This window comes from Eimeria tenella, genomic scaffold (assembly GCF_000499545.2).
Source record: "Eimeria tenella Houghton genomic scaffold, Eth_scaff2, whole genome shotgun sequence".
Lineage (NCBI taxonomy): Eukaryota > Apicomplexa > Conoidasida > Eucoccidiorida > Eimeriidae > Eimeria > Eimeria tenella.
The window spans coordinates 506,086-528,313 of record NW_013541843.1 but is presented as its reverse complement, the minus strand read 5'-3'; the positions used below and the strand labels follow the sequence as shown (position 1 = coordinate 528,313).

General features: G+C 50.8%; 4 protein-coding genes across 4 annotated transcripts; 3 read left to right on the top strand and 1 right to left on the bottom strand.

Moving 5' to 3' along the window:
• Positions 1–805: 805 nt before the first annotated feature.
• Positions 806–6,740, top strand: ETH_00029220 (Aurora kinase, putative; the record flags this gene model as incomplete). Its single annotated transcript, XM_013374286.1, has 4 exons — positions 806–4,100; positions 4,312–4,415; positions 4,502–4,577; positions 4,711–6,740. 4 exons carry the CDS (start codon positions 806–808, stop codon positions 6,738–6,740), a joined length of 5,505 nt encoding a protein of 1,834 aa, XP_013229740.1.
• Positions 6,741–8,458: 1,718 nt separating this feature from the next.
• On the top strand, positions 8,459–11,414 carry ETH_00029215 (small GTP-binding protein, putative; the record flags this gene model as incomplete). The annotated part of the gene is made up of 5 exons (XM_013374285.1): positions 8,459–8,722; positions 8,818–9,126; positions 9,486–9,698; positions 9,888–11,039; positions 11,280–11,414. 5 exons carry the CDS (start codon positions 8,459–8,461, stop codon positions 11,412–11,414), a joined length of 2,073 nt encoding a protein of 690 aa, XP_013229739.1.
• An 823-nt stretch (positions 11,415–12,237) lies between these two features.
• On the bottom strand, positions 12,238–14,136 carry ETH_00029210 (ATP-dependent RNA helicase, putative; the record flags this gene model as incomplete). Its single annotated transcript, XM_013374284.1, has 5 exons — positions 12,238–12,307; positions 12,412–12,761; positions 12,925–13,415; positions 13,557–13,791; positions 13,987–14,136. 5 exons carry the CDS (start codon positions 14,134–14,136, stop codon positions 12,238–12,240), a joined length of 1,296 nt encoding a protein of 431 aa, XP_013229738.1.
• A 3,705-nt stretch (positions 14,137–17,841) lies between these two features.
• On the top strand, positions 17,842–19,056 carry ETH_00029205 (uncharacterized protein; the record flags this gene model as incomplete). The annotated part of the gene is made up of 1 exon (XM_013374283.1): positions 17,842–19,056. One exon carries the CDS (start codon positions 17,842–17,844, stop codon positions 19,054–19,056), a length of 1,215 nt encoding a protein of 404 aa, XP_013229737.1.
• Positions 19,057–22,228: the final 3,172 nt, after the last annotated feature.

Below are 22,228 nucleotides of genomic sequence, written 5' to 3'. Positions count from 1 at the left end.
AACTCTTCCAAGATTTCAAATCAAGGTCTAAGGCTTGATTTATTGAAAAGTATGAAGCCAAGTGAAAGTGACAAGGCAGCGATGACGGGGACTGAACCGCCGGCCTTTGGAGCCTTGGAATAGAGTGTGCGCAGACAGTACGTTTCCACTGAGTTCCAGACTTTCCCTTCATCTAAGAAGTTTATAAGGGAAACATATTTAGGTTTTGTAGCTGGCTTCACCAAAGCTCGTGAGCACAGCGCCCTCGAGTGGCGATCGCGAGACCCGCTAGGGGCTTGCTGCCTTGTCGGGTGTTAGCCAGAGAAACCACACCAAGAACTTCCTGGAATGAACAAGGGCCAACTTAAAAGTAGCCTCAAATCTATGTTGTTTTAAGCCGACCTGTGTATTATAGCATATTGTGACAGGGGTGGGCATAACTCCGTCACGTTCTCGCATATTGCCGATCTTGTCTAGCGCTTCGTACCTCGCAACACAAGCAGCATTTCATTGAACAAACTCAACAGTTGATGATGGCAATATTTTGACTGGTGTCTGCAGATTTTTGCCTCGAAGAAAGGAGCTCTCACTTGCAGTGGACCATTCAGCCCACTACAGGCATGAGACCAGACCAAGTAGGATGGTCGACCAGCTCTGAAAGAGGCAGCAACTGACCTTCTTATGTCGAAGGCACAGCTCTTTAAGAAAGCATGGCCAAGTCAGGGTCCTTTCTTCCGTTGTGTTTGGCGAGTGTTTTAGTTAGCGCTCCGCGCACAGCTGCTGTCAAACTACTGCGCGACAGAGGCGTTTTACCAAGTTAGGTTCCATGGCGACCTCAGGAAGCCGGGGAATTCCATCCCCTCCAGGAGGTCCCTTAAGTACGAATTGCAACCCCCATGTTCTGAGATCGCCCGCTTCTGGATTGGCAGGGGCGGCCCGCTTCTGGTCCCCAAGCGATGTGAGACAGGCACGCGGAAGACAGCATCCAGACATACAAATGATGCATCCAGGCCTACATTCCAGTACTCAAACTCCACCATTTCTGCCGCTGGGCCCCAATAAACCCCTTATTCGGCATGGACCCCCGGCTCAGGCTGCTGGTACGGTCGGCGTGACTCAGAGGGCACAAATGCAAGCGCCAGCAAGCCAAAATCAACAGCATACCCAGCTGCTGTGGCGTTCAATGACTCCTGCGAGCTTCGTGTACAGCTGTTACCGCCCAAGGCAGACCGCTGCACGCCATTCTAGCACGGGGACTAGACTGAGGTCAAAGGAAAGTACCAAAGTTGAGGCTCAACACATCCAAGAACGGCTCATGCATCAGCCTAATGGACCCAACATTACCAATAACTTTTGGCCGGGCGTGTGGGCACGTTTGGCGGACAAGACGCACCAGCTTGTTGCACCGCAGCAGAAGCAATGCCCTGGACCACTTGTGACGCAATGCAATAACGAGCTGCCGTGCGCTCCCAGCACAGGAAGGGTATCATCGCTTAAGCCCCAGCTCAAAAGGCCTCCTGGTAGCACCATTGCATACGTGTTACCTACTGGGCATGCCGGTAAGGAGCAATGCGTGCCACATAATCCCCAGCATTCAGTCCGAGGGAACTCGCCGTGTACATATGGCTGGAGACCACTCTCCGTACCTGCTCAGAACCACAGCAGGCCCCGTCAACCGGCTGGCATGGAAAAAGCAAGACCTTCTGGACCTCAAAGAGGAATTGTTGCGGGAAACCTCAACGCTGTAGGTGCTTTGGAATGTCAACGAGCACAGAATGATGTAAATTCAAACCGCTCTGCTAGCACTCCACCCGTCTCTGGGCGTCAATCCCCCAGTCTTGCCACCCGTATCTGGTCTTTGTTTCGGGCTCCTACAGAGCAGAGAGCTGCGTACGAATCGGTAGCTGAGCAGGGCTCTCCACCAGATGCAAGGCTTCGGTCAGCGAGCGGCGGCGCACGCCGAGTTGTTCCAACAGTGAACCGCGCCCACGCACCGCAAGATATCTCGAACCAAATACTCCTAGGATGGGTCGGAAATAAGCAGGAAATTCGGCATGCCCCGGCTATAAATTTGCAACGGTCGCGTCCTCCATCTCCCACCCTGCATTTTCGGCAGAGTCCAAAGCAACAGCTTCCAACGGTAGTTTCGCATGTGGCCTCAAGGGGAAATATAATGCAAAAGCAGGAGCTGCATGGGCAGAAAGAGTCCCCGAACACCCCATATGCGATGCCAGGACGTCAAGAAGGCAACTCGAACGATTGGGGCTTCGCCAAGGTGTCATTTCCTCCACAACAACAGCAAGTAGCCCAGCACTCCCAGCACCACGTGCACTTCCCAACCTTTCCATTCCAGCCTGCTCGGCAGCCTGACTTACAGCGGCAGAGGGAGCACTTTCTTTGGCAGCAGCAGCAGCTTCTGCAACAGCAAAAAGAGGTACTCCAACGGCAAAGAGAGAAGCTGATGCAGCAACAGCTTTCTTTGCAGCAGCAGAGGCAGCGAACTCTTGTGCAAGCTGACATTATGCCTCAGACAATAGAGCAAGGCGCAATGCCTCGAAAAGGTCGTCCCCACTCTCCACATCCCAAACTCTCTGGCCTATCCACAAACGCTCAAGCACATAGCGTGAGCCCACCTGTGAACAGCTCCACGAGCTCAGACACCATGCCTGTCGAGGGTGATGAAGGTTCGAATCACGAAAAGCCCAAAGAACACGCAGACTGGCTGGAATCTAAGGAACAACATTTGCAGATCCCCACGACCGCTCATCTGCAAGCGGTTACTGCCGATGTCGAAAGGCAGCAAGAATCAACCGCACCGCCACCACCACTGGAGTGGAAAATAAGTGAATCTGATGAAACTTTTACTGGCTCCCCGGGCAATGCTCCGTCTGACAAGGCAGAGAACAGGAAACTGAGTTTTACAGCGGTTGGTGGCAGCATGGAGCAGCGCTTGAAGCTTAAGTGTGAAATTATCGGAGACTCCGGAACAACGCTTACTAAATCAGCGTTGCATCGAGGAGAAAGGATCGACCGCCAACTTCTTACTGAATCAAGTCCTCCTGCAGACGCCTTGTGCACTGCTAAGATGAGCGGAAGCCTATCAGGAGAAGAGACAAGAGTTGCAAATCAGTCCCAAGACATCTGTAGAGGGCAGGAGCCTAGCGATACAGCGAGGACAGAAGGCCAGTGCCCACTATCGGACGAACGTAAAACAGCAGCTCAGGCAGCGGCATTCGGTGAAAATAACGCATTGATTGGAGCACACATTTGTGGTGAGGATCACATCACTGAACAGCAGTTAGAAAAGGTGCCCCAATGCAAACCATCGCAAGAACGACGCATTCAAGACAGATTTAAAGTTGGTCCTCATGATCTCATCCCGGTAGGCCCGCTTATATCGGCAATTTCCTATACAAACAACAGCAGACACGAAGGCGAAGACTGTGCCACCGTTGATGAGTGCACAGAGGACTCCAGCTATATAGAGGCCTACTTACCCATAAAGTCTCTTGCAGAACTCGAGAGCTTTGAGAAGGGCCAAGGGGCTGAAGACCTTTTGGACGTACGCCGAGACATTGTTGGGTGTGGGACTTACGGCGTTGTGCGGAAGCTGAGACATCGAAAAGGTGGCTTTGCAGTGGCTGTCAAGAGCATTCAGAAAGAAACCGTAGTTCGGGCCGGCATGGTGAACCAAGTGGAATTTGAGCTTTACGTGCAAAGGGATCTGCTACGGCACCAGAATGTGCTGCGCTGTTTCTCCTGTGTCGAAGATGCTCAGTATCTCCACATGGTTCTGGGTTATTGCGATCAAGGGGACCTCTATCGACGAATTCGGGAGCAGCCAAACAGGCGTTTTTCAGAGCTTGAGGCGTTCTGTTTTTTCGCTCAACTAGTCAACGGCCTACACTGTGTTCACTCTAGCGGGATAATTCACAGAGACTTGAAACTGGAAAATCTCCTACTTACGAAGGGAAATATACTAAAAATTGCAGACTTCGGCTGGTGTGGTTCCATTGTCGGTCACAATCGAAGCTATAGCTTCTGCGGAACACTCGACTACCTAGCTCCTGAAATGGTTAAAGGCCAAGGACATGACTGGCGTGTCGACTTGTGGAGCCTAGGTAGGTTGCGAGCAGATTAACTCGGCACCAAGATCTGAAATCAGTTGGTTTCTTGCCACTGGCGCTCAGTCTTTTATGAACGTAGAGCAGGTTTCGATATACTTGCTGTCTTTATTCTGGTTCGTTTGTTGCTTCTCGATGATATTAATAGCTCAATGGCGATGAGAACGCCTATACGGAGCAGCAAGCTTCTGTTGTCCTGTTACCACAGGGGTTCTCTTGTATGAGCTTTTAGACGGAAGGCCTCCTTTTCAGTCGACAAGGCACTTTGAGCTTGTCCAGCGGATTGTGACAGTTGACATTAGAATGCCCAACGTAAGTTTTTAATAACTTGCAGCCCTTGACGCTAGCACCTACAACAACTTTTCCATGGGCAACACATGTGATTATTTTGTCTTCAGCATGTGAAAAAGGACGCCGCCGATTTGATTGAGAAGCTGCTGAAGTATAACCCAAGCGACAGGTTATCACTAGTTGGTACGAACAAGCACCCTGATCGCAGCGCAGTGGCTTCTCCTGAAGTGTCAGCCCCTAAGTGCAGCCTCTTTGTGCATGTGTTGCACACAGGGGACATTGGGATCCCGATGTGCTGTCATTGCGATCGATGCAGGCGTGGCCCAACACCCCTGGGTTTTCCGAATGTGGAAAGAACTGCAGATACAAATTCTACAACAAAACCCTTTTATAGATTTGGAAGCATTGGTGCCTGCGGTGCCCACCGTCTTCACTGAAGTTGACCCGGGGTCAAGAGCATGCCCTGTCCTACCAAATATCTCTACACCAACAGACAAGAACAAAGAGGAGGAAGTGGGTAACTGCAGCAGAGTTCCAGTTAGCAAGGGATCTGGAGAGTCTATAAGGAACGGAACATCGCGTTTGACTGCGAGATCTCCAGCCATCCACACCCGCCAATACCAAGCTGGTGAGCAGACTTCAAGCTTCCTTTCAACGAGCAGCCGAAAACATTTTAACAAGTTAAGCCTCGATCGTCTTTCGCGAGGCAGCTGCAATGGTGGAAGGGCCAATCCAGACCACTCAGCAGAAAGAACGACAAAGAAGGGACCCACCACCCACAGGAATTCATGCGCTTCTTCCCAAGCTCAGCCACGCCGTCCGACTTTTCCGAAAGCTACACCGTCCCCAACGCACATCCGCTCAGCGAGAAGTATAAGCAAAGGCCCTGGGAATACTGCTATAGACCACGCATTGATGCCGGAGTGCCCGGGTGCAGCGGATACTTCGTCGCCTCATATTGCTCAAAAGAAAAATATGCTGAAGGCGCGGCACCCACTGTCAACTCAAAAAAGCAAAAGCAGAAGAGCACCTTTACTTGATCAATCGTTTGATTTGCCAAGTGCCACCAGGACAACAGAAACCTCCGAGACCAGTCCTCTCCCCTCATCAATTGCATCCACCGCGTGTTCACCCAAAAGTGAACCTAGTGGGAAGCCGCACCAGCGGCTGGCTGGGCTCAACGACGCTAAATCTGTCTTCGATGGCCATCCACAAAATCAGCAGGGCCTCCCTGCGGACTGGCGTGCCAAACCAGTTTCTAATAGAAAATCGGAGCTTCAAATCGGAGACGGAGTCAAAGCGAATACGCTAGCCTCACGTCATGGTGTAACTTTTTGTCAAAATTCGCATCCACAAGACGCAACATTTAAGTGCACCACCCTGAAGCCCGCAGTCGAAGGCTTTCTGGCAGACAATGACGCAACGTCACTACCGAGTCTCAAAAAGGTGCGAAGCGTCTCAACGAATCCACACACAGTACATTTTGGTGCCACACTACGGATGAGATCAAACCCAAATAAAGCTCACGTCGTGAGTAGAGCATCAAAATCCGAAAGTTTGTCGGATTGCTGCCTACGAATAGAAAGAGACGAACTTGTAAGAATGCAGCCATCCAACAGTCAAAACGTGTCTGCATCACCCAACCCATACATTGACGGAAGCGTTCATCCACAAGGGAGGAATCAAGGTGCTACCTCAAAGTTACTTAATGCTAGTGACGGTTCCACAATTCCAGGAAGAACTGGTTTCAGCGTGGATCATCCTTTGCCGATGGCTTGTATCGAGAGCCGACAGAAGCCGTCGCACTGGCCAGAGACACCTCAAGCTCAGCTTTTCCTGCAGAACTCCTGCCGGTGGTACTCTCAGCAAGCTGCCCAGCCAGTAAGCACGGCTCGCTTGCAGCAGTTCCAGGGCTTTGTAGGAAAATGCCAATCAGACTCACGGTGGTGTCGGCAGGTCCCAGAAGGTCAATTAGCTGCCGTTGAAGCGACACAAACTGTTGAAGCCCGCCAGCCTCGACCTCACGTAACCTTCCAAACGGCACAGAAGCAGCAACTAATCAATTTTGTAAGCGATCCTTCAGCGGTGCACTATCTGTACCGCAACCAGCCCGTAATGAAACATCCTAAATCTCATGTATCCCCGTTGCAGTCTGAAGGGTCGCCAACGTGTCAAGGCTTCATCCGATTTCAGCAGCCACCTACACGAACAGCAGCTCCCGATAGCCTTCAATTTGCCAACAGCATAATGGAACCCTCACAAACACGCGGCTTGCCGATAGTTGTTTCTGGGCCAGAACCCAGGAGCCCAAAATTTGTGAGTAATCCAAGTGCTCTGTTTAGTTGACAAGAACTGGACGGCAGCACCTGTGGAGTCTTTAATCCGCTGCGTTCTCAGTGGCTAAATATTTTGTTTTTGAGGTGTGTGCCTTTTTTTCCATGTAAGTCTAGGATCACAGTCTGTTAGACGTAAGCGTGAACAGGGGCTCTTCTCATATACCAACGTATCCGATAGAGCCACACCCATACATGCTGGAAAGAGACTGTGATGCTATCACACTGCATATTAAGCTATTTTTGTTTCTTGATGCTTGGACCTAAGTTATCCTACTTAAATTTGGATTGATACGGATTCAAAACCATGTAGCGGGCCAACGCGAACGCATTATCTGTCAAAGTTGATAGGAAACTTACCACTAAGAAAGCAAAAATACTAAGCAAATGAGCCGCAGAGTAAGTGAATCCTTTTAGGCGCCGCCAAGCTGCAACTTCTCGCAAAGCAACGTTGTGCGCGTCGCTGTAAACTATCTGAAGCCTCAAACCTTTGAGTGCGCTGCACGCTAGATAGAGCCATACTTTTGAGGATGAGCCTGTTCATTGCACCAGGGCGCTCATGCAAAATACTGTGTGGTATGCCCCCTGTTCCAGCGAGGCGCACCGTTTCTCTCGGAAAAACTCCATTCAGGAAGTCAGGCGAGAATCTAAATTGTCCGCGTAGGAGACTAGCTAGAGAATCGATCTATTACTTCCTCGCAAATCCAGAAAAGTACCTCTCCTCTAGCTAGGAAACAGCGTTTCACCTTACTCTAACGAGACACGGAAGTGGTGTACGGGCTGTCTTGAAGTTTTCCATCAACCAGTTGGCATCATACACTAATTTCTATTGTTTTTCATTGATCTTACCCGAAAAGAAAGCGGGCCCTGATGCTGAGAGTTTGCGATGAGCTGGACGAAAAGATGCGCAACGTGCTTAGCGTGGACAGCCTACCTTATGTCTACGATACGTATTCGCCGCGATGAACTAGTTGGAGTTTGTCACTCTTACTATATTGTAGCCAAACATAAATGCCTTTGTAACTGTTGGGATAAGTGCTTTTGTAGTGGTGGCGCAGGCCCCAATAAGCCTAGGGGCCCCTAGGCGTCAAGCAAGCGTACCGCAGCTATGAGCTCACTATACTCTGAGGGCCAATAAGAATCCCTCATTCCTTTTAGGTGTATACTTCCGACTATTTTTAATGGCGGAACAAAGAGTTCTCTTCGAAAGTCGCGCCAGGCCTTGCCACACAAGTGGATCCCAGCCTCCCTGAAACTGCTTCGATATCCAGTAAATGCTGAATCGCATGGTCTTCTGGTTGTCCAAATACTTATGAGGTATGAAGCTGTACTAATATGGAGCTGTGTTGGGGGGTGACGCAGCTGTTGCGTATCCAGCTCTACGCTCTGCTCTGACGAACAATGAATGCAAGATGTGTCGAGTCGCTTGCACATTACACATCATCGCCAGCATGCATTGGCGCATGTAAAGGAGGAAAAGTAGGTGAAATTATTACCTTGAATCGTCTTCAGAGCTTCCCTTCGTACCTCTGGAGCCTTAGAAGATATTTCCCTTGGCGCCAACATGTTGCTGCACACTTTATGGGCGTGCTGCCTCATTTTTGGATACCCACTATATCACGGAATCGTGTTGTCCAGTCTAATGGGACTTTAGGCCCGGCAAATTTCAGGAACTTCTCATCCAGGAAACAGTGCGACTCGGCTGCCCCGCAGTACAATGCAACAAAGACGATGCCACGGCTCACGCTTGTCGGCCGAGAAAACGTGGGGAAAAGCAGCCTCTACAACTGCCTTGTGACATCAGGTGCTCCGACGTCGAAGTGCATAGCAGGAAATCAGCTCGCGCTTGTTGGCCCAGACCCCGGGACTACTCGAGATCGCAGAGAATATTTGTGGTCTTGCGGTTCGCTTACTTTCCTTCTCACGGATACACCCAGCATTTTGGCAGATGTTTGTGGTGCAACAGACACGCCGAAGCGGCAGATAAACCACCAGGTGAAGCAGCAGCCCAAATGGCACTGGCTTCCCAGTTTCTCTCCTGCACAGGCAGGTTATTTTTAGTCTTTCATGCGTATCTATTCTTCATGCAGGTTGCTGCAGCACTTGAGGCGTCTGACGTGGCTTTGTTCATTGTTGATGCAAAGGAAGGCGTCACTTCTGATGACGAGTTCATTGCGAAACACCTGAGGATGCTTACGAAGAATCAGCGGGCGGCTAACGGCCGAACTTTGAACCTGGGCCTACATCGCCAGGAAGAAGATTCGGCGAGTACCATCGAACATTCACCAGTAATCCTCGTACTTAACAAGGCGGAAGGATCGAGGGCAGCTAACTGCATAGGTGACGCTTATGAGCTGCACTTGGGGCACCCCGTGGCAGTATCAACGAAAACAAACCAGGCAAGCACGTAGCGACGCTTAGGCCCTACAGAAACTCCAAATAGAGTGATGGCACAAAACTGCAGACTTCTGCGGTGGAGAGTTCTACTGGTAGGGAATCTGGTATCATGCTTCTATGCAACGGCGTCACAGGGTTTTGAGTCGTTGTTAGAGCGGATCAAAGCGCTAGCTCAGGGGCAGCGCCAGCATGAGTTGATACCATCAATTCCACCAGAGCAACAGGTGATCCAGCACGCCTTCATCCCCATCTCACGCATTTCCTTTACTGCCCCCCTTTTGTGAGGAAGGCGCTTTAGAGAAGCACCTGCAGTGTTTTGGGCACTCAATCCGCCACACTGTCTCTGACCTTGCTTTTCCAGAATGTGAAGGAAGCTGCCGCAACCGAAGCCTGGCTCGAGGGGTTATCCCGACGATATGGCCGGGGTGCGCAACCGGTATTGGCGCACAAGCAGTCTCTTGGTGGCTACCTGCATTTACCGTGGTCTTTGAAAAAATCTTCACCAGATGATGCAGAATTCGAGGCTCCTGAGCAGTGCGAACAGGACAACTGCCTTGATCATGACACAGTTATGGTGAGTAGGAACGGAGGGAACAGAATTTACATTCAGTGAGTATGAACTGGTGCATATGCTCTGAGTTTGCAGCCGTTGCAACTGCAACTGAGAAGCATTAAAAGGCTGGTCCATACTAGGCTTTTAGCTGTATTTGTTGCCACTGCTTAAGTGTAGAATGCGCGTTTGTACAATTTACTGCCGTTGCAGTTAACTATTCCTGAAAGGTCGCCTTTTTATGCACACAGGAATAGCCGCACGAAATTCAGGGCGCGCTACCCTGAAGCGCTGAATCGAGGATTTCCAGTTGTTGTCCTTGGTCATGTGCAGCAAGGACACATGGTAGAAGCGAGTAACGACGAGTGTAGCAAGGAACCCTGGTCCCGCGAAACTGAAGAACCGGAAGCTCCCAACATATTGCCTGCCTCGTCTGTCCGGCCATCGGCAAACCTCGATGTGGAAACCGAGAAGAGTGAAGAACCAATTCGACTGACGTTCATAGGTCGGCCAAATGCGGGCAAGTCAAGCCTTATTAATTCCATCCTAAAGGAGGACCGTTTGATGACAAGCGCAAAACCTGGCACCACGACGGACTCAGTATGCATCAATTTTTGTTTCAAAAAGCAGCAGATGACTTTGATCGATACGGCGGGAGTCAGTAGGGGATGGAAGATGAGAGGAGATGACATGCTTCAACAAGCATCATTACAGACTATGCGGAATATCCGTGCAGCCGATGTGTGCATCCTGTGCCTCGATGCTGCTCATATAGAAGAAACAGGGCATATTGGTTCGCATGACCTGTCTCTAGCGAACTTGGCAAGTGATAAAGAGGGGAGGAGCTTGGTGGTCTGCGTAACAAAGTGGGACCTAGTGGACATGAACAGACGAAGCCAAATGCGAACATTGGTGCTGGAGCGACTTCAGACTGGTCTTGGGCATTTAAAGTCGTGCCCGGTGGTGTTCACGTCTGCTGCACATGCAGAGAACTTGAATACATTGCTGAACAAGGCATGTGCTGTCTACAAACGGTGGTGCGGCCGCGTCCCCACAGGGACCATAAATGCCTGGCTTCAGCAGTACATGTCCCGGTGGCCTCCTCCGTGGAGATTGGGGTCTCAGTGTCAGGTGAAGTACATTACTCAGGCGCAGACGAAACCGCCAACGTTTGTGGCGTGGTCAAACGTTTACGCTCACTTCCCAACGCATTACAAAAGACAGCTCGTCAATGCAATAAGGGAAGAATTCGACATGAAAGGAATCCCCGTACGCCTCGTGCTTCGCACCACAGCTATGCCGAAGCCAGGAGCAAGGCTTACAAAGGCGGAGGCGCTGAAGTGGAAAAGATTGGGACCCCACCAAGTAAGCCCGAAATGAACACATGTGCAGGCTGTGCAGTAAGTTGGATCCACACAGAAAGAAATTTGCCAAGGCTTAGACGCACGTGGTGCTGCATTAGCTCGACGCTGCCTGCCGCACAATAATCCCCGGTAACGCCAATTGTGCTTGCCCTGCAGCACTCGGCGGCAACGAAACTGTCTCGAAAGTACGTGGTTAAAATGTAGAGGGAACATTGCTCATTCGGGTCTCGGTGGAGTGTAGCGCTACGAGGACCGCAGGGGCCATTCACAAAGCTTCCCCAAGACGCCAACGCCCCCGCCCACCCGCAACCCCCACCACAGCATGGAGCGGGAAAAATCCGTAGGCATCTTCACACGAGGCCTCGCAAACCACTGACTGCGTTGGGAGCCGAGGAGAGGCCAACATCACACAACAAACTTCGAACTCACTGCATGCAGTTCCCCAGTGCAGAGACACATATGCTGTGGCCCCACAGTGTACACCTCGGATACAATGCAGGCTAAACCAGTTGCCGCAGCAGCACTACCAAGGATGACGCGCACGATATCCGCCGAATGCGACCCTAAGTGTTGCGCTAAAGGCGTTGGAGAACAGCTTAACAAGACGCTGCAATCAACCACGCCTTCACGCAAAACTCAACCAGCCTCGTCGTCCGTGAGCAGGCCGGCAAACTTCCTAAAATAGCTTCTACCAAGGAGCTTATACTGTGCTATTACTTTCCTGCCTAGCAGCTAGTGGCACTTCGGTAGTTACTGTTTCATGATACTATAATGCTGCGGGAAACTAGCGCTGGCCTCCGCAGCTCTGCTGTATCGGACACAATGGTACACAAGCGAACGGGATATCAGGCGAAATCCCTATCTAACCAACCGCGACCCCACTGGCTCCTGTAAGTGGACTGTGCGACGCCACTGTCACGAGCAAAGGCGCATCCACATAGTTGACCGCGCCGTTAGTTAGACGAGGTCATTGCCGGCCAGCAAGTCCCTAGGTTACTTCAAGTTCTGCGGTCCCGGCGCCAGCGAGCACGTGAATACGGCAGCTGCGACCCTTTCAAACCGCTGCGCTTGGTCCAGCGCTAGGCATGCAACGATGCGGCTATTACACTTTCTCCCTGAGCCGCCACGTCACTGCCGCCGAAGCAAGCACGCAACTGATCATGAAGACGCGCACGGCCGTGCATTAATCGCCCAGCTATCTATGTGTATGTTTCCGGGTCGATATGGCTGGGTATTGGCTTGATTTCGGTCCCGAGCTCGTGTTCAATCCTGAAAAGTGGCGCAAATGTGACTCGAAGCTAGCCTCTGCATAAATCACGCGCAAGGGATGGGTGGTACAGCATCATACTTGAATGGGTTACCCCCGAACGCACCTGTAGAGGTTAAACCGATCTTCGTAAGTTACCAGGTTCACCGCCAGACCTAGGTGGCCAAAACGGCCTGAACGCCCAATTCTATGTAAGTACGTCTCCGAATTTTGAGGGAAATCAAAATTAATAACGACATTTACGGACTGGATATCAATCCCTCGAGTGAACAAATCCGATGAGACCAGGCAACGACAGGCACCGTTTCGAAAGTCGTGAAACACCCTGTTTCGGTGCGACTGCAGCATCCGAGCATGAATATAGAAGCACGAAAAGCCCAGCTCGGTAATCTTCTTCGCCAGAAGCTCAACGCGTGTCACACTATTACAGAAGATGATCGCTTGGTTAATTTGAAGCTGAGTTAAACACAGTGCACATGGGTAGGGGGAAACACTACTGCCACGCTCATGTCCTCTCCGCTAGAAAGGTGTGGACGTAACTGGGCCTCTGTGTACCCAGACGCACAAAGGCAGCAGACGCAGAGCTCCTAACGCATGATCATCTTGTTTTTAGACCCACCTTCGCAAACAGTGTGTTCAAACAATGTACTTTCTGCCTCTCCTCAACGAAAGCGTAGTACTGCGTAACACCCTTTAGAGTGAGCTCTTCCATAAGGTTAATTTCGTGAGCATCTGGAAGATATTTCGACTTGAAATCTTTCACTGTTACTGGAAACGTGGCCGAGAACATGAGAATCTGCCGCTGCATAGGAATGAACTCGATCAATTTCTCTACAATTGGCTGGAACTCAGGGGAAAGCAATTTGTCGGCTTCATCCATTACCACTATGTGGCACTGCCGCAAATCCGCCACATCCTTGTTCGCAAGATCTAGGATCCTCCCAGGAGTCCCTACGAGAATGTGGACCGTGTTGTGCAAACGCATAATGTCATCTCTGAGACTCGTACCCCCTGTCGAAACCATGCATTGAACGTTAAGATATTTCCCCAACTCCTTAACAACTGCACTCGTTTGCAGCGCCAGTTCTCGGGTAGGAACAAGGATCAAGCCTGGCAGAAGACAGCCGACATAGCGGTCCCACAAGAGTCCTCATTACTCCACTTACGATGCCCATCACTGAGGGAGCGTATGTGCTGCTGCAAATATAAGACGGAGCAATTACCCTGGGACACTAAAAGAAACCCGCTTACCCTGGATTGCTCGTCGTGTGATTTGGCACTTCTCTAAGACAGGGATTGCGAAAGCCGCCGTCTTCCCCGTCCCATTTTTGGCACGAGCCAAGATGTTGCGACCAGAAAGTGCCACTGGAATCGCTGCCTCCTGAATAGGGGAGGGTTTCTCGAATCCCTTCTCAAATATTCCCTTGAGCAGTTCACGTTTCAAGTAGTAGTCTTCAAACTCGTTTCCCCTTGTCTGAGTTACATCCTAAATAAGACACATCAGCATGGCGCATGAAGGCGGAAATGCTCACGCGTCTTGCTATGCTCACTTTAAGCATGGGACATGGAAAACCTCACTAACTCATTGCACTCTGAAATGCGATACACGCGTAAGCACATGTAAAAGTACCCATAGGGTTCAACTTGCATGGAGCGGAATACGCGACTTCTACTAACTCACCGCTGTCCGGAACATGTTCTGCCTCACTGGCCTTGGCCCGCCATCCTTCTGGAGATACACATCCTGCACCCCGTTCAGGTGGGCTTGCAAAAGGATACCCCTTGAAAGGGGAGCCTGAGGCTGAACCTGCTCCGTGGCGTTGTTCTTCATTTTTGACGCCGGACCAACTTTCTCTACAAGGACCATGCCGCTTCGTCCATCCGCACACAGAGTCCGCCTGCCTGCCTTCGTCGAGCTGCTCGAACTCTCTTCACAAGAAGGCCATAGAGCATCGTTCGCACTCACGATAAGCTCACGGCAGTGTGCCGTGCAACATAAAAGTACTGAAAAAAAAACAATTAAGCGGTTGTAAGAAAAGAAGGCCCGAGTCCAGATGAGGCAACACAAAGTTAAGTGCAGGTCTTGACTGAAGATACCCTCGGCTTCGTTTCCACAAAAGGAGTCTGTTTATAACCTGGGGCACAAGTAATCAAAGCATCAGCCCTCCTCTATTAACCACAGCGACCGCTGTTTGCCTTCACAACGAGAAGAGACGGTGTTCCTAGACACCCACGCAGCTCCATATAGGGAAAACAAATCATATCCATGAAGCAGAGAGACCTCCATCCATTCCGTAACTGCTCGTAGAGCGCGCAGCTGAAACTACATGTCTGCTTTCAGCGCTCGCACTTGAACTTGCCCTGTCCTCTAGTGTACGTGGTGGGTAGGGTTGCGCAGAGCCACATCATGAAATACAGCACACCTATTCTCAGCGAACAACATGAGTACGCACGTTGTTTCCTTTCAGCAATTGTATGCATTAACTTGTCATGCATGGAGCGCCTCCCCACGTCTGCGCAGACAGTTATCAGTCATGTCACACACAGCCGCATCCCAGCATCTCTCCACCAAGACAACATGAACACTGTGAATATGTATACTGGAGCAATACGCCAGGAGCAGCTCCCAACGTTCAGGGCAGAGAGAGGTAAAACCTCATGCACGTGATTCCTTCCCGCCCCACCTCATAAACTGGAAAGCGTACCTACGCTGCAACATGATGCAAGAGTACAACTAAATCCTGCATACTTTATTACCTGTATATCGAAGAAGCGGAGTATAGAGCTGGGAAGTGCAGAGATATCCTCGAAGTGGCTTGCAAGTGTGCCAACAGCTGCGTCGTGTATGTGCCCTTTAGTTCTGGTGGGCGTCGCAGAAGCCCGTTCCTCTCTTCTCTTTTGATTCATGAAAGAGGTCTAGGAAGGAAATTCAAAAAAGAAGCGCTGCGCCCATCGACACAGCCCTTCCTTGCCCGTAGTCCAAGGGACGGACACCGACCCAGCAACATCTCATGGAAGCTGCTCAGCAATTGGGTGGTTCCATCTAGAGGGTCCACTGTGTTTTGCTCCGCTTGTTGTCTCAATCAATCAAGCAAGTTTCTTTTATGCCCTTTCCTTTACAAATATCAACGCCCAATGCGATCGTGTTTTTCACTGGGGCAGTTCTCTCCTCTGGTGTTTCTAGGCTGTACTGGGACATCCGGTAGCGTGCTCTTGGTCTCAGAGGACGTCCCGCTCCGACAAAACGATCCAACAGTCTGTGGAGTGGTCTAATTTTTAGTTCTCCTTGGAAGAGATTGTCTATCGCATCTTTGTGGCTTTGCAGACGACCGTGTTTGGAGGGCTTGTTGCATGCCGCGCACCTTCGGGCAGGCTTTCGGTAACTTCGTTCAAAATAGTGCCCAAATAATGACACTACGGTGCCCTTAGCAACAAAATAAGTACTCAGTGCTCTTTGAGCTACGTGGACGCCTTGTTGCTCCAGGATAATAGGATATGGCCTTTACGGAGAGACGCTTGTCTGAGTACTCCAGAAATGGCCTAACGATGGACCTGACGAACAATACTCTTTCAGCGCGATTAAACAAAACCAAGAGAGCATTATAGTTTGTATACATTGTTTTCGTTCATGTCTACAATGTCGTAGGGCCCCGTCAACTCTGGCAATGAGGGGGGAGGCAACGATGCAACATTGAAACGTCGAAGTTAGCATATTAGAATAGGTCAATCCAGGAGTCACTGCAGCTGCAGCAATGCATTAGGTGGATTGGTGGACGTTGCATTGCCTAATGCTCGCAAATGGGACGGGGGTAATACTCCATTGTTCGTTGGAGGCGAGCCTTGGAGATGTTCATGACCAGCGACGCACTTTCAGGTGTTCGCGGCTCTGTTGCATCTGGAAGTGCAGATGAGCATCGCGACAAATATGCAGCAAAGTCACACAGAGCTGGTGAGTACACCTGACTGGCATCGACGCTCAGGTGTGTGGCAGATCTCCTTGGGCCTTTTTAAGGCACTGCATCCACGATCCAGTTTTTCTTTGGCGTCTCCTCGCTGGGTACCCTTCACTTTAACCAGTTCCACTTTATCTTTCTTGTAGCCGTCCTACCCGCCAAAACGAACTTTCACAGGGGTGCGTCTGTGCTGTTGACATCTAGCTAACGGTATCCTCGAGCTACAGCATGGCACATGACACGTACGACATAAACCATGAATTACAACACAAGGAGACCCAAAATACCAAAATTTTAGTGTCGAAGTGCAATTTCCATCGGAACTACTGTAACCTCTCCACGGTTCCCCGCACCGCTCAATGGCGCACCTCATCCAGTGCATTAAGGGGACCACGTGTGAATTTCTGTGTAAGAATGTGGAGCATGAAATATCCGAAAGTACGGGCCTCTCACTGTGGCCATATCTGAATGAAATGCATGTGTTTTTGATGCTTTACGCCATGAATTGTATCAGTGCATCTCAGGACAAACTTCCGCCGCATTTCTCAGCTTCACCTTCCCTAATAGCGCAGAATAATCTAAAATGTTCCCTGCGTATAGGCTAAAATAGAGTGGAAGGCTTTTGCAACAAAGCAACAAACAGCAGCCTATGGCCACTATGCCCGTGCCCGCGGGGTGTTTCGGTGTCTGCCTGTGACCAGCAGCAGCACCACAGCCAGAGGATTGTTGGCGATTCCCATTCTTCCTTGTTGATTATTTATCTAGCTTCACGGAAAGTAAGCATAAAGAATAGATGTTTGTTTAAGTGGCCGGTCGGAAGTGCAGACGGCCGCTGGCGTCTCATTTTTCCGGTGTTTTGACACCGCACGACATTCCTGCTTTCTGGCGGCAGCACTATATGTACTGTTGCGTAATATACATTAAGGAGCCGACCCGCAGCAGTTTATTCTCCCTTTTGAATCTCCAACAACCCTCCCGTGACTTTTGCCCCTCCTCCCTGTGCCCCTTCGGATTTTGCGCCCGTGGAATTCGTGGACAAATTCGAGCTCCAGCCGTTCGTTAAGAACTGTGAGTTGCTTGCCTAACCAGGCTTTCATCCCTTGTCGCTCTATGGATTGCCAGTGGCCTCTACGGCGAAAGCAGCGGCGGCACCAGCAGCAGTTATTCCCTGCTGCTGCTCTAGCCGTGGCCTGGTGGATATATTCGTCCACGTGCTGGCCCGTTTCTCAGTTTCTGTATGCCTCGGACACAGCGAGACCGTAGAGGAGGCCTCTCTTTTGGATGCGGTAGCTGCGGCTGTTCGGCGGCGCGTTAATTGCAACGCCAGTAGAGGCTTCCTCGCTACATTTACTGAGCGTGTCTCGCTGCCGAGCGTCATTTGGAGATGCGGCCGCGGTTGAAGCGTCTCCAGAATTTCGGTTGGGTTCCAGGGATTTGTTTGTCTTGATATAGAAAGCAGGTAGTCACTGAATGTTTGCTGTTGCCTCTCAGATCCCGAGGAACTCGTACAGGCTTCAGTGCAGCAGCGAAGCAGAAGTATCAGTAGCAGCAGTAGCAACAGGAGAACGAAAGGCGCCGCCAACATGGACGTTCAGTCAAAGATAAACTGTTCTCTGGATGATCTTATCAGGCAGCAGAGAAGGGGTCCCAAGACCGCTGCTGTCGGCACACCGCAGAAGGGCGCAGCCCCTCAACGCTTCAGCAGGACTATAGGAGTTTTAAAGAAACCAGTAAGCCAGAAGCAACAGCAAACAAGGATTGGCCAGAGGCCGCAGCAGCAACAACTCAAATACAGCCCAAGACCGCAGCAGCCACAGGTTGGCGCTAACCGGCGACGGCAGCAGCAACAGCAACAGCAGCAGACAAGGAAGAACCGCAACCTTAGCGTTGCCGACAAGATTAATTTGCCTCTGGATGCGCTGATTGCATCGCGCCAAGAGCAACAGCAACGGCAGCAGTCGAAACAGCAGCAGCAGCAGCAGCAGCAGCGAGTGGGTACGGGAGTTGCGTTACTTGGGAGGAAAACGGGTGTGAGTGGCCGTCGCGGCGCAATTTTAGCATCACGAATATCGGCGCGCCGAGGGCGGCTTGGTGCTGCTGCTGCCGCTACAGCAGCAATTCGCGGACCACCGCGAGGCGCAGCTGCAAAGGCACTTGCAACAACAGCCAGGAGGGAGGGGAGGATTCGCACACCCCACCAGCAAGTTGTAGAAACGCTGAAGTCAGCTGCAGGTTTCAAGAACGCAGTAACTCGCCGCAGCACGGGTAGTAATGCCTACGTTCGGGCCGCAGCAAGGGCGTCAACAAGGGCCAGATTTGCCGCAGCAGGAAGTAGACGCCTAGATAACGGCACGCTGCAGTTGAGAAGGCGGCCTGCCGCTGCAGTTTATCCAGCATCGAGGTTGAATACTTCCTTGGCTCGCAGACGGGCGTTCGGAGCAACACTAGCAAGGGCAACCAGTAACACTGCTGCTGCTGCACAGAAGTCTCACATCACCACTGGCACTGCAGCGAAACCAGTCAACAGAAGAAGGCCACTTCCAACTCTGTTGTCAGCATCAGCAGCAGGCGCAGTCTCACCGCCTTCGCATGTTGCAGATCCTGAAGCACTCGCAAACATCAAGATTATGGCAACCTTGGATACTGTTCCGGCTCCCTTGCCGCAGCAGCGGGGCACCCACGTCGCCATTCCTGCTGCAATGCAGAGGCAACAGGAAGAGCAACAGCAGCAGCCCTCCAGGGCAGTTGGCGCTGCTGTTGCTGACCACGGTAGCTTGAGCAGCAGATTTGGCTACTAGGGCAAAGAGTAACAGGCAGGTATTCAGGATGTTTGTCCACTGTCCCTTCTCCTGCGGTTCACCGGGAGAGCGATGGGATACAAGCAAGTATTGTACTGTGGCAGAAAAGTTTCTACTGTACGTGCACTGCAGTAGTAGCTGAACCAGACCTTCATGGCGCCTGCAATAGCATCAACTGGGATCCCAGCAGTTGAGCTGCACGCGAATGAGAACATAAGCTGAGGAACATGCCGCAGCTGGGTCTTCAGGCACTGCTGTAGTTTCTGATCCAGCGAGTTCCGCCAAAACCGTTGCGCTTGCCGTGGAATTGGCTACAGCTCGTCTGTTCCCCGTGTTGAATCGACGTTCATCTTGGCATTTGTTTTCTGTCCTATGACGCTGTCCCTGTTTTTTTTCCTTTGTGTGTCTCCCTAGTATTGCTTCGTTGGAAATTCAAATCTTCGTGGTGACGCTGCATAGCCGTTACAGGGTTCCCACCGGATACAGGTTCAGGGGCAGAAGCGGTAGACGGGTTGTTAGTTGTTCCAGCAGTGTTGTGATTGCTACGGGCAGCGTCATTTGTGCTCCATTAGCATTGGGACGTCGCATCTGGGCAGCGGATGGTGGCTTGAATTTTTACACAGTATTTGAACTGTCGGATGCCGTGGATTGGCTCTGCTTCTCCATGTGCAGGGCAGGGCAGTGTTGTTAACAGGAAGGAGTGCTCCGTAGCGGATAAGAACTATTTTTGTTACGTAGGGATGAGGATTGTTTTGCCTTCCACTAGGAGAAAAAGAGGGCGTAGAGGGAAGCGGTGCATCTAGAATGATGAGGATTTACGCACGTGGAACAAACACGCATACGATTGTCTTCCAAGCATCCTAGGTCTCAGTCATGTCCCTGTGAGCCAGGAGCTTCAGCAGTTAGAGAACCATTCGCAAGAGTTTCAACTGAATAACTGACGAGCAAGAGAGTTTCATTGTAAAATGGGCTTACAGCTAGTAGTCCGAGACCACAATGTCCCCAGAATGGTCTTTCCACTTCGTGTGAGTGGAGACTCAAGCACGGCTCATAGTTAGCCTCTGAACAATTGTCTGAAGCGGGCTACAAAAAGGATGTGGAGCTGGTGTTCACCGAAGTGGAGGTGGATCTACAGGGCTAGCTTTGTTTTCCTGAGTCACGCGAGTAGCAGCTAGATGGGTCGTCCCGTTGTGCTACTGTAGCAGTTGTGCTATACCTATTAAACGACCTTTGCGTAGGCTTACCCAACGGTACCACCTCGTTTGCCTACAGTGTAATTTTATGCGACGCCATCATGTAATAGTCACATTCTTACTGCAGAGCGCAAGCGGAACTTCATGGATTCAGGCTGTAGAATTCGGAAAAGCGTCGCTGCCCTCAGCAGCATCTCCAGTCTATGCTGTCACGCTTTTGATGTTTTTAATCAATGCTGCTTGTCTGACGAGAGAAGCCTCAAACACTGGTGCATGAGAAACCGTCCTCCTTTCGGAACGTGTGCCCTAACTAAACCAGTGAACCCGTAGTAGAAGGTACGCCAGCTCAAGACTAGTGCATCTTCTTTGTCACCCAAAAGGAGCTCCATTATTCCGCGCGCTTCTTCATTATGCCCGTAACTTGTTCCGACAAAGTTCCCCTGTAGATCTCATTCAGCATCTCAATGAGATCTAGAGGGGAACTTGTCTTGCCATAGCTAAAGCATACGATGAAACTTCTATGCACCATGTATTCTTCTTCCAGTTTTGAGCTAAAGCTGGAGCTTAAGATTTGGTAGAAACGCAGGTTTTGCCTTTTCTTCCAGTTACTTTGTGTGTCTGCCCAAGGTTGTACCATCAAGCCGATTTAGCAGCAACGCATGCCAATGCGAATCTGTGCTTCACATGTGTCCCATCGATGCCAGATTGACTGTATTGATCCAATATTGCAGCAGTTTCAGATAGAAGCAGAGACGCATAGCGTGGTTCGATATACAAAGGGGCACTTCCTGCGTGGTTGTGAGCCAACCAAGAAGCATGGCAGGCATTACTTCAGAGCTACAGGGCATGTAAACGTTTGGCTTTGCTACTCTCAAGGAATTATAAGATTCAGAGTGCGAGGACGGCACAGCCTTGTTCAGTGCTTCTAGGAATGTCTGCGCAGGAGACGCGCTGGCATGACCTACACAAGACCACCACGGGAAAATCTTACAACGCTTAAAGGAGATCATTTTGCACAAATCAAGCTGAAAGAGACTCTTCAAGGTGCAGCCAGAAGGAGAAGTCAGTTAGTAGGCCACCACACACAAAAGGCATAAGACACGCCAAGGAAAATCCATTGACCATGAGGCGCTGCAAACGGCACAAGAAGATTCCCCATGAAGATTCCTATCTGAGAATATTCAGCAGGCATTCTGTAGGTTGAGAGTCCCACTGACTGCCCGCTTGCTTTTCTCCGCGCGTTACGTTTCACCCTAAATGCTACGCTGCCGAGTTTACTTGCTGCTTCGTTGCTTTTCATAGTATTTTCATCTGTCGCGTCTTTTAATATGGCGACAAACTGTATGTGTCTCGCCGTTTGCTCTTCTTTCGCCACACACACGCAGGTCCGACGATCTAGCAGGAAACATTCTTGGCCCGACTGTTTCTCTCTGGCGGAAAAGAAGCTCATGCTAGCGTGCTCAATAAAAAATATCAAACGGGATGAATCTGAATTAAGAGGAGCAGCCAGGGAAGTTGCTGACACGGAATCCACCAAAGCAGGTGTATCTCTGTTACTGGACGGCTCCCGTGGACTCAGGCCTTCTCATGAGGATGGTGTAGATCAGCTTTCGCAGCCTCAGTCACATCGCCGTATCGGTTCCACCGAGGCTCAGGCGCCTTCGGTAGGTCCACCTGAGATGTTCGACGTAGCCTTTGCTCCTCTGTCACTATGAAGTTCCCTTTATTCCGTTTACCTGTGGAATGTTTCCGCACGCTGCCTGTTCAGCATTGTGAAGCTGCGCTCTCAGAAAGTCCTAAGTAAACGCTCAGTAATGTGTATCAAAATTCCGGTCGCATTTTAGCATGGGTCATTTGGAGCCAACCAGTGAGCTGATTGGTTTTTGCATGGCCAGCTGGATGTTGCGCAGGACACGTTGACACTTGAAAACTGCTGGCCTACGAGCGAGCTAACATTAGAGTGGCTGCGGTTGGGCCGA